A 15,530-nucleotide genomic window follows, 5' to 3' on the forward strand; every position below is an offset into this window, starting at 1 on the left:
CTGATGAAGATGTAGACCATCGAAAATATTTTTGTGACATTAACTACTTGTTTCACTTGTTGAGCTCGCTAGTGGAGGAAAAACATAATTTTCACCTATCAATAATAACAAAAACTATCAAACTATATGATCGACCCACTCATAAGAGGTAAGAAAGATGACCATGCCAATATCAGCTAATGTAATGTAATCACAACTTGTTTAAGTTGACTTATATGAAAACCTTCCCCAGTTTGGCTATGAAATAATTTGATATCTCTAAATAAAATTGGCCTAGTACGTTAAGATTCACCATTTATAAGCGAGCTACAAAAAATACACACTCACATTCCTACCCAGTGCACACCATAACTGTTGCCAGATAAAACATTCAATGACTTGCTTTAATTACAATTCATAAATGATGTGCAATGTATCTGGCTTTGCAGTTTGCAGATAAAAAATCACATTTTCTCCCATAACTTCAAAGGGAAGCATTTTAGGGTGTTTTGTTGTTCATAACTTATAAATAAATGTGCTAGTTGCAGTTATTTTGCACCCTTCAAAAAGTCACTAGCACATTCCTATCCAAATTTTAGAAAAATCAGTAAATATTAAAAACGAAAAATGTGCCTAAATTTGTTATTTGGCTTTGAGGTCCAATAGATCAGAAGGTGAATGAGTAAAAACATTTTTGAGGGCATCAAAAACTGCGCCAGAATTCAGAGAACAATTTTATGTCAAGCATCAAATAATCCGATCTTCCCTGACTGACTTTTTGTTAAAATAAGCCTGAAAAGGACAATTTTAGCTTTTTGACTTTAAAAATTCATAACACACCAGCCTTTTTAGATACGATATCAAGATTTTACACACACCTTGACATAGATGTGAATAAACGGCGAGCAAAATTTCAACCCGATACCGCAAGAAATGATTAACTTATAGCGTCTCAACCACAAAATAATTTTTTCCGAAAATTGCACTCTCAACCAGGAAATGCTCGATTAAAAAAATGGGTATTCTCAAAATAATTTTTTTTGGTGTGGAAACGGTGCGCTAGAAGGTCACTGAACTGCCTATGAGGTCATTTGGTCTGGACAGATTTGGTGTATGCCCCCTTAATTGTGCCATGATGTTGATAGTTGCCAAATTTCGGGAGTTGGAGTTTGGACTTTCCGTACCATGGTACAATATTTGACGAAAGTCGATTATCTCGAGATCTAACTGATAGAATTTTTTAAAACTTTCCAGGTATTTCCAGAGCTATAAGACGGATAATCTGAGCAAGTTTGGGCGAATTTCTATGTGCCAAACTTGAGATATGACTTCAAACACAAGAAAATATTTCAAATTGGTACAATATTTGATGAAAGTCGATTATCTCGAGATCTAACTGATAGAATTTTTTAAAACTTTCCAGATAGTTCCAGGGCTATAAGAGGGATAATCTGAGCAAATTTGGGCGAATTTCTATGTGTCAAACTTGAGATAATATATGACTGTGTTCCGTTAGAAACCGCCAATTTGGAGATATTTTCTTGTGTTTGGAGTCATATCTTAAGTTTGGCACATAGAATTTCTCCCAAACTCGTACACATTATCCGTCTTATAACCATTTAACTATCTAAAAAGTTTAAAGAAAATCTAATGGTCAGATCTTGAGAAAATCGAAAATATATTCTAAGTTATTCACTAAAACACTCGATTTTCGACCAATCCATATTATGGTACAGTTTTGTCGTGTTTGAAGTCATATCTTAAGTTTGGCACATAGAAATTTGCCCAAACTCGCACGGATTATCTGTCTTATAGCTATGTAACTATCTGGAAAGTTTAAAGAAAATCTATGAGTTAGATCTCGAAATATATGCCTGTGTTCTGTTAGAAACCGCCAATTTGGAGATATTTTCTTGTGTTTGAAGTCATATCTTAAGTTTGGCACATAGAAATTCTCCAAAACTCGTACACATTATCCGTCATATAGCCACGTAATTATCTGGAAAGTTTAAAGAAAATCTATTGGTCAGATCTTGAGAAAATCGAAAATATATTCTAAGTTATTCACTAAAACACTCGATTTTCGACCAATCCATATTATGGTACAGTTTTGTCGTGTTTGAAGTCATATTTCAAGTTTGTCACATAGAAATTTCGCCCAAACTTGCACGGATTATCTGTCTTATAGCCATGTAACTATCTGGAAAGTTTAAAGAAAATCTATCAGTTTGATCTCGAAATATATGCCTGTGTTCCGTTAGAAACCGCCAATTTGGAGATATTTTCTTGTGTTTGAAGTCATATCTTAAGTTTGGCACATAGAAATTCTCCAAAACTCGTACACATTATCCGTCATATACCCATGTAATTATCTGGAAAGTTTAAAGAAAATCTATTGGTCAGATCTTGAGAAAATCGAAAATATATTCTAAGTTATTCACTAAAACACTCGATTTTCGACCAATCCATATTCATGATATTATGGTACAGTTTTGTCGAAAGTCCCTCTGAATTTCGGTAACAAATTAGGACTTAATTTGAGTTTACTGCACGCGCGATGAATAATTTGTGTTTATAGAGATCTGCGGCGCGTTATCAGTTAACCAATGAAATCACGGCGTTTTCGTCACGTGACAGTCGAGTGTAGAGTGATTAATTATCATCCTTAATTTTGCTCAAAATCATACTTTTCAGGATAATTCAAAATCTACGTTGTCCCAAATTGTGCTCCTGGGGAGTTAACTTTTATATAGTTATACGGGACGGACATTTTGTTGAAAACCAGAACTTTCTATATATTTCTTTTACTTCCTAAATTAGGCCCTTAATGGTAAAGTTTTTTGGGGATGTTATTTGTTATTATACTCGTCTAAATTTCTTCGAAGTAGCGCGCGCCGTTTTCTTCTGGCCCGATGGCAAGTGCTACGAAGTAGCGCGCGCCGGGCCAGACCATTAACAATGGACAAGTTTCACTAGGTCGTTCTTACGATAGGGGGTGCACGATAAAAATAAACTTGCTCGGATTTTAAAAATTTTTGTACCACTGTTTTCTAGAGACTGTGAGAATTTTCACAATACCAAATTTGTTATACCTTTTTGGAAAGATCAGTGAGTTTCGCCTAGGTGCCATATTTGATGGTGCGCGGCTTTTGGAGCAAAAGTAGCTGTATAAGTCGCGTAATTTGACCAAATTCGTCCAAATTTGACCATTTTTGTCGTATTATTCGGATATATCTTCAGTTCCTTAAATGAGATCATTCTGGAAATTGGCGACAACCTCCCAATAGAGCTTTCACAACTGTCCGAAAAATTTGGTGGATATCGGAGTTGATATAGTGATCAAAATGGGGCAAAATACGCTGCTTTTAACTGTAACACTTTCCTTGTAAGTCTATGAGTAAGCTTACCTATTTTTGTTGCAATTGGATTAACGGGTGATACTCGTAAAATATCTGTTCCATATATTGGACCGTCGACGAGTCCAACTCGGCGCGCGTCCTGGTAGGTTGTAAACCTACAACAATTGGAGGTCGGGAAGGATACTAAATATTTATTTGTTTGAAGAAAATTGTGCTGGCCGAAATTAGCGCTAAAAAACCATCCTACAGTCGGCACGCGCGGCTCACTGTCGATCATGGCGCACTACCTACTTACGATACAGGGGAGCCGCGCACTCGTGCGTGGCGGGTCATACAACGTATGACAAATATATTACTGGCTGCGAGTTTTACTAAGGATTACCGCGTACTTTTCACAGCGAGTTCATTTTTGCACGTGAGTTTAAATTACACGCGTGATGCATTGCAAGCTTCACGCGACGCAATATTTCAGTCTATTAGAAGAAAATAATTTGCAAAGTAAGTAAAGTTGAAGCTGCCATTTTTTATTCGGCCCAAAATGAAACTTTTCGGGATAACTGAAAATTTAAATTGTATCAAATTTCCCCTTGGAAGAAAAATAAAAGCGAAAATTTTGCAAGAAACCCGAAGTCCCTATTTTTACTTTTGGAGATAGGTCCCAGCTATTGACCATTGTTAATGGTCTGGCCCGGCGCGCGCTACTTAGCTTCGAAGAAATTTAGACGAGTAACATCCGTCAACCCCAGCTAATAAGCTATTGACCATTGTTAATGGTCTGGCCCAGCGCGCGCTACTTAGCTTCGAAGAAATTTAGACGAGTAACATCCGTCAACCCCAGCTAATAAGGTTATTTGGGTTTCTTTGCTATAAAATGATACTTCAAATTTTTCGCGTCATTTCCATTAATAATATAATGATAATTGTAAAATGTTTATTTCAAATCACAAATGTTTGTTTCAAATATTCGAGACCGTCTTGTATCACGTCGTGACCCCCAATGTCGTTTAACTGTAGAGATTCTACGATTCAGGCTACATCTGTTGCTTGAAACAAGATTGAGACCGGATCTATATCTGCTAATTATAAACATCCCCGATCCATAATCAGTCAAACCACTTGTTACTTAAAAAGCTTTTATGGTGTCCCCACATATTCGCCGCTCTGCCAGCGTTTTCAAATTGAGGATTATCAGTCTACGTCTGTAAGGAAGAGCGCAATCTTAGGGGGGGGGGGGGGCCGGGGTGCCAAATCGTCGTTTGAATGTGGGACAATTTCGAAAAACTTAACTCCGGTACTAGCAAAACTGCACGTTTTGCTTTATAGAAACATACTTTTTTAGAGATTTTACCGGCGTATCCTCTAAAATGATCTAATTTGTTTAATTTTAGATAGGGGTGCCAAAAGGGGAGGGGCGCCAACAGGGGGCACTTCTTCAGCAGGGGACGCCAACAGGCAAAGTTACGCCACTGATTCTTTGATCTGTTCGTTCCAAAGTAGGGAGCTATGGGTAATAACCCCCAAATCTTTTTCCTTTGCAGATACTTCAAGTTCTATACCATTTACTTTAGCTCCCGTCACCTACTAACTACTAACTACTAACTACCATTTACTTTATAGTTTAAAATAGGATTGCTGTTAAAATTAATATGCACTACTTTGCACTTGGCAGGATTAAATTGTAAAAGACAAATACTTTCCCAAACTTCTAATTCTTCGATATCTTCAGTACTCTCGACCCACTTAGTCCACATGCCTTGCAAACAAAAAACTTATAGCAGGGTATTTGTAATGGTCTAAGTCCCTTATACACGCCAAAAATGCAATGGTTCCTCTATACTCAACCGTAGGAGAAGAGAATTAGGTGACTGTATTTTGTTCTAATGTTGATATTAATTAGTATGTTCTAGTTGTTACAGTAAACGACCGGGGGTAGGATTTGGCCGGGCCGGGGCCGGGAATGTCCAAATTTTGCCGGGGCCGTGAATTTAATTATTTATTAAGATTTAAGGATTTAGGTGGAATATCGTAATTGTAAAAACTATCAGAGGTTACAAATACAAAGGACTGCTCTTGAAAGTTGGCACTCTGGACATCATCCTTTCAAAATTGAAAATCCATTTTGAGATTTATATGAAAGTTTTAGGCCGATTTCGATCAAAAATTCCCAGCCAAATTCCGGGCAAAAATTGAAAATCGGCCGGGGCCAGGGCCAGGAAGAAATAGCTCCCCCCGTGCCGGGATTTTACGGCGCCGGGAATCCCGGTCGATTACTGAGTTGTTACTCCTTTTGTTTTAACGTTTTTATGGTACTCTCCTTAAATTATTTTAATGCAGTCACTCAGATTTTAAATCAGGACACTTCAACAAAGACACATACTCTGCCCACAATAAGGGGCCATAATTTTTAAATTATGTAACAGTATAGAATTATTATTATTATTATTCAGTAACACTACTGTGGATAGAATAGAGATTCGGCGGAATGACAGGCTGAGCGCCGCCCAGTAACCCATTTTTATGTAAAACGTTTTGTTCGGCTACAAAATCAAATAACCAAAGTCACCTTTAATTTAAAGGCGAGCAAATTAATATAAACCCATTTTCACTGGGTTATTTTTTTACTTTTTTTACTTTTTACATATATACTTATGAAAATCAAGCATTAAATAAGAAAGTTAGGTAAAATGAAATGTTATGTTTTGTGTTTGTAACAATTATTATTAGCGTTGTGGCGCCAAGCGTGATGCACTAATGGGCCGCGCTGCGCATCCAATATGTATTACGAACACAAAGTTGGAAACAAAAATTGTTGTGCTAAATTTTGGTGCTTCTCAGTCCAATGCAATTAGTGAATATCATTCAAGCAATGTCAACCTATATCTAATCTATTTAAAGAGTGACAACCATACTGCACATTGAATTAGAATTCCGTTAAATATCAAATTGATTTATTGTAAACTTGTTTAATCTGTAATAAATGGCATAAAATTGAAATTTTTGTTTAACTGAAATTTTTGTTTAACTGAATGTTGTTATAAGTTCAGATTGGATAGAATTAAACTAAACAGGTTATTTTTGTTCACGGTCTATTTCGATAGATTAAGTAAAAAGAATACAGATAAACTTTAGCTTTGTGAAGCATACTATTCGTTTAACATTTAAATTAGAGTTAGCAATATTGGGTCTGATGTTAGAGGAAAAGCCAATTTTATGCCAATTACTTTAGAATGTTGCTACAAAGTGGAATATAAATGTTACTAGAGCAAATATTTTTCTTTAGTGAGAATGTCTCACTAAAGACTCCAAGATTATTATTAGAGTTCACCCACCTCGAAAAGTAAGGGGTCCTGTCGAAAGTTCCTGAATATTGCAAAATTTCAGCACACATACATTGAAGTGTACTGGCACGTATATTGATTATAATTACTGTAATTAACTGTTGTTTTTAGTATATCAGTACAAACTAGAATAAAGTTTGTTGATGCCAGTTCCGTTTGTTTCTGGGTTCAGTTTGCTTGCATGGCCCCAACTGTGCAATAAAAAACACTTGCACATTGGGCCACGTGTAGTATGGGCCTGCACTGAAATTAGACAGGGTTACTTTAAAAATTAATTCTTTGAAAAGGTAGTATGAATATATCTGAACTTACTATGTATTACTGCAGAAATTGATAAGACTTTATTTCTTTTGAATTGTATTCATGTAAATTCAAATTCAGGAAGCTATGCCTGAGGATAAAGAAGCAGCTGATGATCAGAAAGATCCCTTTGCCCTGAACATATCTTGGTGTTTTGGGTTCAACAAAGAGGTCGGAGTCCAGAATATATCTCCAAACAGTAGCAAGAAGTTAATTCTGTATGCGGCTGGTCACACTGGGATCATTTATGATTTTGTTAATAACACTCAGACCCTGTTACAAGGTCACACATCGAACATAACCTGTATAGCTGCAAGTGGAAATAAACGATGGGTTGCATTAGGAGACAATGGGCCTGACAACATGATTTCCATATGGGACACAACGTCTGGAACACCTATACGAAATATCTTTAATGTTGGTGGTGTCATGTCTTTGGCTATTAGTAATGATGCTCGTTATGTTGCTATGATCAGTTCTCTCAACAATGAATTCATTATTTGGGATTGGACCTCTGAAAATGATGAACCTTTGTTCAGAAAAGAACTTGATGCAAATCCTCAAACATTTCTAACTTTCAACCCTGAAAATTCATCAGAGCTGGCTTCCAACAGTCTCCATGAAGTAATCTTTTACCATTTTGATGACAAAAATCTTACTGTGCACATTCCGGATTTACCTGAAAAAGATTTTAACAAGCCAATTGGTAACTTCAGTCAGACTGCATTTAAAACTGGATCAACAGAAGCCTTAGCAGGCAGCAAAGATGGTTCTGTTACAGTATTTGACAATGATGGATTAGCAGAAAACGGTGCATACAAAAAGGTGCTTAAACTTGTAAAACTCATTGATGATCCAATTACAGTGGTCACCAACTTTGATGATTTGGTAGCTGTAGGCAGCAAAGACGGTGCTGTAAGATTTTATGATTCTCAGCTGAGGATTAAAAATTGGTATGGAACATTTGATTCAGGACGTGTCGACTCGATTTCATTTGCTTGCAACGACAAAAATTCTTCAGAGAGTGATGAAAATATCAAAGCTATGCCTGCTGAATCGACATTAAATGCTCAACCATTTGTAGTAACTGATTTCACAATAAGCACTGACGAATCCATCATTTGCCATGTACCAGCAAAAACTAACCAAGTCAAGAAGTTACTCCAGGAGCATGATGATGCTGTTAAAGCAATCGATACACACCCTGTCTCCAATTACATTGCTGTTGGGAGTTACTGTGGACTGCTCAAGATATGGGACTATATTGAAAAATCAGAGGTCAACTCTCGTGCTTTTGGACTTGGAAACGAGATCACTGCAATGAGCTACGACAAAGTCGGGGAGTTTCTTGCTGTTGGATTTTATGATGGTACTATTCTGATACTTGATAGCACAACTCTGGAGACAATATCTGGAGGTGAATTCAGCCATGCAAAAGCGCTTATAACCCAACTTGCCTTTTCTCATGACAGCATTTTCTTAGCAGCAACTGATCTTGATGATACTACAACACTTATTAAAAGAGCCAGTGATTCTGAAAACGAGTGGAACTACATCGGTCGCAACAAGGCTCATTACAAGTCCATAGTCAACATCATATTTGGCATTGCCTTGGATTCTAACGTACCAAGACTTTTGACTTTGGGAATGGACAGGAATTTAGTAGAATATGATATTCTGAACAGCACAGAAGACAACCTGATTGTGATGAGCACAGACAAAATAGAACAAAGTGCAACTCCAGTATCATGTGCTTGGTATCCTCCAATCAATAAAGAGCATTTCTTACTCGTGGCTAATTCTGAGTACAAGTACAAATTATTGAATGCTACCACTAAAAGATGCAGGAAAACTCTTCTTGGGCCAACTCATGGATCACACATACAGAAAATCGTAAATCTTGCTTATCCTGAGGTTTGTGCTATGCATTATTCTTTTATTCGAATATTAGACTAAACATTTTGAGCTAATGTTTTTGCAATAAACGACTTTAGTGGATTTCAAATCATTTTCACACAGTTGGTCAATCAGAATAATCAAACTTGTTTCAGGACAAGCACTACATAGCGTTTATAACAGAAGATAAGATAGGGATGACGACTCTGGCACTGGATGGCAATCCCCACAACACTACAGCATTACTGGCCCACTGTGACGGTGCAAGCAATATAGTTGCCTGTCCTAATAGCAGATTCCTCTTCACTGTTGGAGGAAAGGTATGTAACGCAACACAGCAATTTACTATAATAACCAAGTTATATATGAAGATTTTGAAGTTAGATTGTGGGAGATGTAATAAGGATCGATAGTAAGAATTTAAAGTCATGCAGGACCTGCTCAAACCAATTTGACTAAATCAAACTAATTTCGCAACTAATTACTACGTCATGTTCATTGTTCAAGTTAGTACTCTTGTTGCGTTAATATATAATATCAAGATGTCAATATTCTACTGGTCATATCATTATATTATGTCAAATTTAACAATAGCCTCGTTCACTGATTCATAACATTTGTCCGGCAGGTCTGTAGAATGTGGGAAGTGAACCCTGATGTGCTGCATGCCACAGCTGCTCTAGGTGGAAGTGGTCTGGAACCTTTCTACCAACTGTTGGAGGGAGGAAAAGAGGGGCCCCTGGCTAAGGAGATGGAAGAATACTTCTATTACTCTCAAATGAGGAGCCAGTCTGTAGCTACCACAAAACATAGAAAGGTTAAACTAATCGGTTTATTACTCTACAAAAACATGTTTTCAACTGGATTAATGTATACTTTTAAATAACCACTTTTGCTTTTAAATAACCATTTATTTCATCTAGGTGGGCCAGCATGTTGCATTGGAGGAAGTCCCAAACATAATGCGTGCACTGGGTTTCTACCCCACTGAGCTTCAAGTACAAGACATGATCAACGAAGTGAAGTTCTCTCAGTATGTTGATACTGGAAAAACGGTCGGTCTTATATTGTTATTTGCTTTCATTTCTAAAATTTCTAGATGGGGACCGAATTAGCTCGAATATTGTAGCTTACAGTGGAAAAGTAATAAAAGTAAAATAATTGAATCATCATTAATGTAACCTAATATAGTTAGACATAATATTGTCTAATAATATTGTAATTGTCAGGTATCTGAAATAGATCTTGAGACCTTGATAAAACTGTACTGCAACCACCGCCCCGTCTTTGGGTTGCCCCTCTACCAAGTCTACGACGCATTCAGTACGCTGGCTGGCGCTGATAGTGACGGTCGAATAGATCGAGGTAACATTTACTGTACTCAATCGAACAAGCAGCAAGCACATGATGTGAAAATTATAATGAATTGCATAGTGATATCAAGCAAATACCACAGCTTAGTACACATATATCATTATCCCACAGTGGGGAGACTTCTAATTAATTGATTAATTGCTCCACCCTAAACTTGCTATGGTTGGCAAATTATCAAAATTTAAATATGTTAGGTACTGGTATGTTAGCTATGTAAGTTATCTCAGCTATCTTAGCTATCTTAGCTATCTTAGCTATCTAGTCTATCTTAGCTATCTTAGCTATCTAATCTAGATCTAAGCTATCTAATCTATCTTAGCTATCTTAGCTATCTTAGCTATCTTAGCTATCTTAGATATCTAAGCTATCTTACAACCCAGGAAGCTAGATGTTTAATCAACAACCTACAACAAATTTTCTTACAGGTCTGTTACTTTCACTGCTGCAAAACAAAGGAGAACACATCTCGGAGCCGGAACTGGCAGAATACCTAGCTTCTCTGCTAGAATTACACGGCAGTGCCACCAACAAGGAAGACAAGATGGCAGTGGTTGTTGCTTCTGAGGCTGGGACCACTCTGGAGAGAGTCTTACCGGAGATAATAGATGCGGACATGTTCACTGGACACGTGTTAGGGTTCATGCCCGCTGCTATTGCTGAGTGAACCGGGTTAGACACCGAACTGTTCTTATATAGTTGATGTTGAAAGTCAAGTCCTGTTGAAATTGGATGATGTACAGACTAATTTACCGGCACGTCATAATTTCTCCCAAGTTATGAGGTCGAACAGTATAGTTGCCACCACAGACTAATTTATCAGTTGGGTCTTTTACGAGTACTAATTTATTTAATAGGGATGATCTCTGTATTCTAAAGATTTTGATATGGGGTGTATGGTTTGACTCAGAATAAAATAATACTTATGTTTTTTCCACCATTATGAAACCTATAAAAGCAGATTTTGGTGCCGGCGAAATTTGGTGCCAGCATTATTTCAATTTTAAATTATTGGAAGATTTCAGATGTACATAATAATATGTAAATGGAATGTAATTGATCACACTGTTTTAGATATCCTTGCCTTTTCAATTTTCTTCACAATTTGTTCAATCTAAAATTCTTAATTGCAGGCATTTGAATTTTTGACTTTCTGTGGATTGCAATTATAATTTTCTATTTGTTTTTTGATTATATTTAATTCTTTGCATGAATAATACAGTTATAAACATTTAACAACTCCTATCAGTCAGGCTATGGCAGTAAAAAGAGCCAGCAGCCATGTCTCAGCCCTGGCTAGCAAAGAATTAGCTCCCATCCCCGTGAAACCCACAAACCCCTTCAAAATTCCTCCAGAGAATGAGATATTCCAGCTCCGTGATGCTGAACGGCAACGCAAGAAGTCCGACAGAGAGAAGCAACGAGCATTGCGTGTCCACGAGAAAACAACGTATGCCCACCAGATGCGTGCGAGAACTCTAAAAGCTCGCCAGCCGTTTGGAGATGCGGATCTGGATGGCGCTGCTTTGGAGGACACCAAGGATCAGATAATAGGACAAGATGATCCGTTACAGTTGGCAACTAGAGACAGGAACGTTGAAAAGGAGGATCTGGCCAGCTTTGTCGCTAAAAAGCGGGAGATGTTCCTCGTTCAGTACTCCCTGGGTGTCAAAAGGGACGAAATGAGGAAACTCGAGGAGATTGCTCAGGCCGAGGAGAGGAAACTCGAGAAAGCTGAACAGTTCTTAGAGGAGGATGCCATGATGTTTGACGAGTTCTTGAAGGAGAACGACAAAAATTCTGTGGAGGCCATAAAACAAGCTGAACAGGAAACAAAAGCTAAAATGGAAAAAGTGAGCGAAATCAAAAAGATTCAAGCACAGATAACTGCTCTAAAGAGCGAAATCAGCAAAAATGAGGATCAGTTGAAAGAATATCAGACGTATAAGAAGTTTTTGGAAGATCTAACACCCCCAGAATGGAAGACAGACAGACAAAAACGAAGAGCAGCCAGAAGAGCAGACCGCAAAAAGAAGAAGGCAGAAGAACGACCAACTCCCACTACACCATCCCAACCAACATCCTCAGCTAAACGAACCTCAGTATCTAAGGGAACCCCCAGAGGTTCCCTCGGAGGAAAGAGGAAACAGTCAGTCTTACCCGGTGATGCAGAAAGTCTAGTTTCCGCTACCTCAGCAGAGGTTGCCCCTGCTGAGAGTGATTATGAGAGCGATGACAGTTGCGAACTTTTCTTCGCAGATCCTCAGCAACTCCTCAACATATTTGCCGAGCTCGAAGAACAGAATCTCTCGTTGATCCAAAACAGTCAGGAAACAGAAGAAGCTTTGGACGAGATGAAACAAACAATCGAGACAACTAAAGCCAAGATGAACAAGGAGACTGAAGTTTTAAAAGCACAGATTTCCTCTCTTGAAAGTCAGATAACAGCAGAGGAGGAGAAATCGAAAGAGTTGGAACACAAGAGTAAGATGTTCAGTTATGGTCATTATGAGGGCGACGGACAAGAGAAGATGTTGGAGCTGTTGAACGAAAAGGTCGAGGAAGTCTATAGGAGTTGTATTGGTGACAACGAAGCTAACATTTCAACTCTCCAAATGTTAACAAATATTGAGAACAGGCTGGAGGAACTGTTCGAGCATATTGAGATGATGCCTCAGGAGAAGGTAGAACTGGCCGAGAAGGCTAAAGAGAAAGAAAGGAGGTTGAAATTACGAGAAGAAAAGCGAGAACAACAGCGACTGCACCAAGAGGAGAGGGTAAGGAAAGCTCTGGAACGTGCAAAAGCTGATCCTAAAGTTCAAACTGGCAAACGGCTAGTGTTCAGATCCAAGCCTCCAGAGGTCCAGAAAAAGAAGACTGATGTAGTGGACAAGAAAAACGAAGAGGACGAAGAGTTAGCGTACTACTTTTCTTAGATCTTTCATTGCAAATAAAGAATCGATTACACGGTGGCTGCGAGCCTTGATTTGACTTTATTCAGAACATTTATGGGTCCACGTATGAAGAGAGGGAGAGGTATGATTTTTATGATGTCAACAACAAATATATGTTCTATAATCATCACCGCCCGGCGCCCATTAATTTTGATAAAAGCAGAATGATCAGAATTTGTTTTAAAACGTAAGCACAACGCTCACGTGATTTTATTTCAAATGCATTTAATACATATTTTGATCACATGCACATGTCAGATGTATCATAAGAGCTTATATCTTTTTATCAGAGTATTGAATGTAGATAATCATTGTATAAATCATGTATGTACATAACAAAACAATGTTGATGATGACTTGATTTGATTTTGCGAAAAAGTTTAGTCTTAGAAAAAAAAACAGTTTACTATATACTGTTCAATGAAAGTATGAATCAGCTGCACTGATTACATCTACCTTACTCGGGATTATTATGACCGGGATAAAGTGGCGGGTTAAGGGTAATTTCGCCATATTTTTCCCGAACCACATTTTCACCGGTCGTTAATAAACCCGCCGTCTCAGCTTTTAGGGTTCCAAGGGGTATGGGTGCTCATATTTTAATCGTTGTCTTATATTCACTAAAGAAGACTATTGGGACACTTGTTGTAGGTTTATTGACTTCATTTGGCTGAAATTGCAAAAAATTCACATTTTTTCCCAATTCTTGTTGTTGTCATATATCCTTATTGTCAAAGTTGATTTAAATAGGCCAATTTTTAATTTCTTAGGTATTGACTATCTCTACATAATGAAATAGGACTCAAAGTAAAAGTAACAGTTAAATTAAAACTTGAATTAATTAGAACTGTCAATAACATGAATCAGTTTCATCAGTGATCAGTCATTTATTCATAATTCTAAACAATGTGAACGATGCATTCTTTCGAAGATTTTCTACAAATTGAGTCATAATGGTTATTTGATAATTCGACTTGTTTCACAAGTTTTAGCAATGCGAAAATTTCTAAACTTGCTTATCTCTAATAAGGAAATTTACATCTGAGACAAAATTTTTGAATCTAAAATTGAAAGGTTGGACACCGGTAAAATGGCGACCGGGAAAATGTGGTGGGTTTTGAGCAATTTCGCCATATTTTTCCCGAACCATATTTTAACCGGTCGTTAATAAACCCGTCGTAATAATCCCGAGTAAGGTATAAAACTGAAACTTTAAATCTTCCATTCAACACCTTAATCCTCGTAAGAGTTTGTAATTTACTTGTGCACTAGTCTCACCTTAACCGTTACCATCCACTAGTAATAATGGAGACGGAACATGTTGGAAAACTGAGTATTGTGGAGGGCGAGGAACATGATGATCTCTGTACTACACTTGTTCTACACGGAGAGGACCACACTATGGGTAAGCGTTTGTACGTAAATGGTGAAAATTTAGTGAATACTGTGTATTATACTGATCTTACATAACCATCCGCTCATCACAAAATATCACTAACGTGCAAATCCATTGGTGGGGCGTTTGATATACATCACCCTGACATTGCTTTGTCAACGTCGCGTCGTTTGATCGCCCCCGGCCCCCCCCCCCCCCCCCCCCCTCTTTCTATTCATAGGTCAATCAGCAATTAAGGGGGCAGGGGGGGTCATCATAGAAATTTTCTCAAAAAAACTTGATTTTCAGTACACGCGATCAAAAATCGCTTGCGCAATACAATTACACACAAGTGCTGACCTTTGACGGGCGATAATTTCGGCTAGGAATAATATTTTTCTATGGAATCAAAAGCAGCTGATAGATATCACTCCCCTTTATTAGAAGCAACTAAAAAGTCGATTTGAGAAAATTTCCATGAAGACCCCCCCCCCCCGCCCCCTTAACTGTCTCTCTCCTGCTAGGTAACGTAGTGCGGCACATGCTGATAAAAAACCCAGCTGTAGAGTTTGCAGGGTACAGTGTACCGCACCCCTCCGAGAACAAGATCAACCTCCGGATCCAAACCTACAACACCCCCTGTTTATCAGCGCTGTACACGGCCCTGGATGATATCACTGACGTATGTGATCACGTGCTGGAGACGATTGATAAGGCCGAGGAGAAGTTCCAGGGATAGTGTGCAGACAATGATGTATTTTTTAACTTTATTGTGATCTGTTTTTAAGAGGGAATAAGTTTTATCTATTGGATTTGCTGACATTTTATATTTTAATTATTTGACGAATCTTTTAAACTTTTTCTTTGGAAAAACTGACCCTGTTTTATTGTCGTCGAGTTGAATAATGAATATCCATGAAATTTTCTCTGTGATAAAACACTTATCACTGTGCTAATA

General features: G+C 37.8%; 3 protein-coding genes across 3 annotated transcripts; all 3 read left to right on the forward strand.

Annotated features, from left to right (window-relative positions):
* The first annotated feature begins 7,055 nt into the window (after positions 1 to 7,055).
* Positions 7,056 to 11,335, forward strand: LOC134811901 (cilia- and flagella-associated protein 251-like). The gene is made up of 6 exons (XM_063819046.1): positions 7,056 to 8,890; positions 9,028 to 9,192; positions 9,501 to 9,689; positions 9,796 to 9,927; positions 10,102 to 10,237; positions 10,672 to 11,335. Exons 1-6 carry the CDS (start codon positions 7,064 to 7,066, stop codon positions 10,908 to 10,910), a joined length of 2,688 nt encoding a protein of 895 aa, XP_063675116.1. The 5' UTR covers positions 7,056 to 7,063; the 3' UTR covers positions 10,911 to 11,335.
* Positions 11,336 to 11,499: 164 nt separating this feature from the next.
* On the forward strand, positions 11,500 to 13,550 carry LOC134811902 (cilia- and flagella-associated protein 100-like). Its single transcript, XM_063819047.1, has one exon. The coding sequence runs from the start codon at positions 11,500 to 11,502 to the stop codon at positions 13,177 to 13,179; it is 1,680 nt and encodes a 559-aa protein (XP_063675117.1). The 3' UTR covers positions 13,180 to 13,550.
* Positions 13,551 to 14,501: 951 nt separating this feature from the next.
* Positions 14,502 to 15,419, forward strand: LOC134811903 (DNA-directed RNA polymerases I and III subunit RPAC2-like). The gene is made up of 2 exons (XM_063819048.1): positions 14,502 to 14,602; positions 15,097 to 15,419. The coding sequence occupies exons 1-2, from the start codon at positions 14,503 to 14,505 to the stop codon at positions 15,309 to 15,311; spliced, it is 315 nt and encodes a 104-aa protein (XP_063675118.1). The 5' UTR covers position 14,502; the 3' UTR covers positions 15,312 to 15,419.
* The last annotated feature ends 111 nt before the right edge of the window (positions 15,420 to 15,530 follow it).

Source organism: Bolinopsis microptera, chromosome 2, assembly GCF_026151205.1.
Source record: "Bolinopsis microptera isolate Bmic1 chromosome 2, MBARI_Bmic_1.0, whole genome shotgun sequence".
Classification (NCBI taxonomy): domain Eukaryota; kingdom Metazoa; phylum Ctenophora; class Tentaculata; order Lobata; family Bolinopsidae; genus Bolinopsis; species Bolinopsis microptera.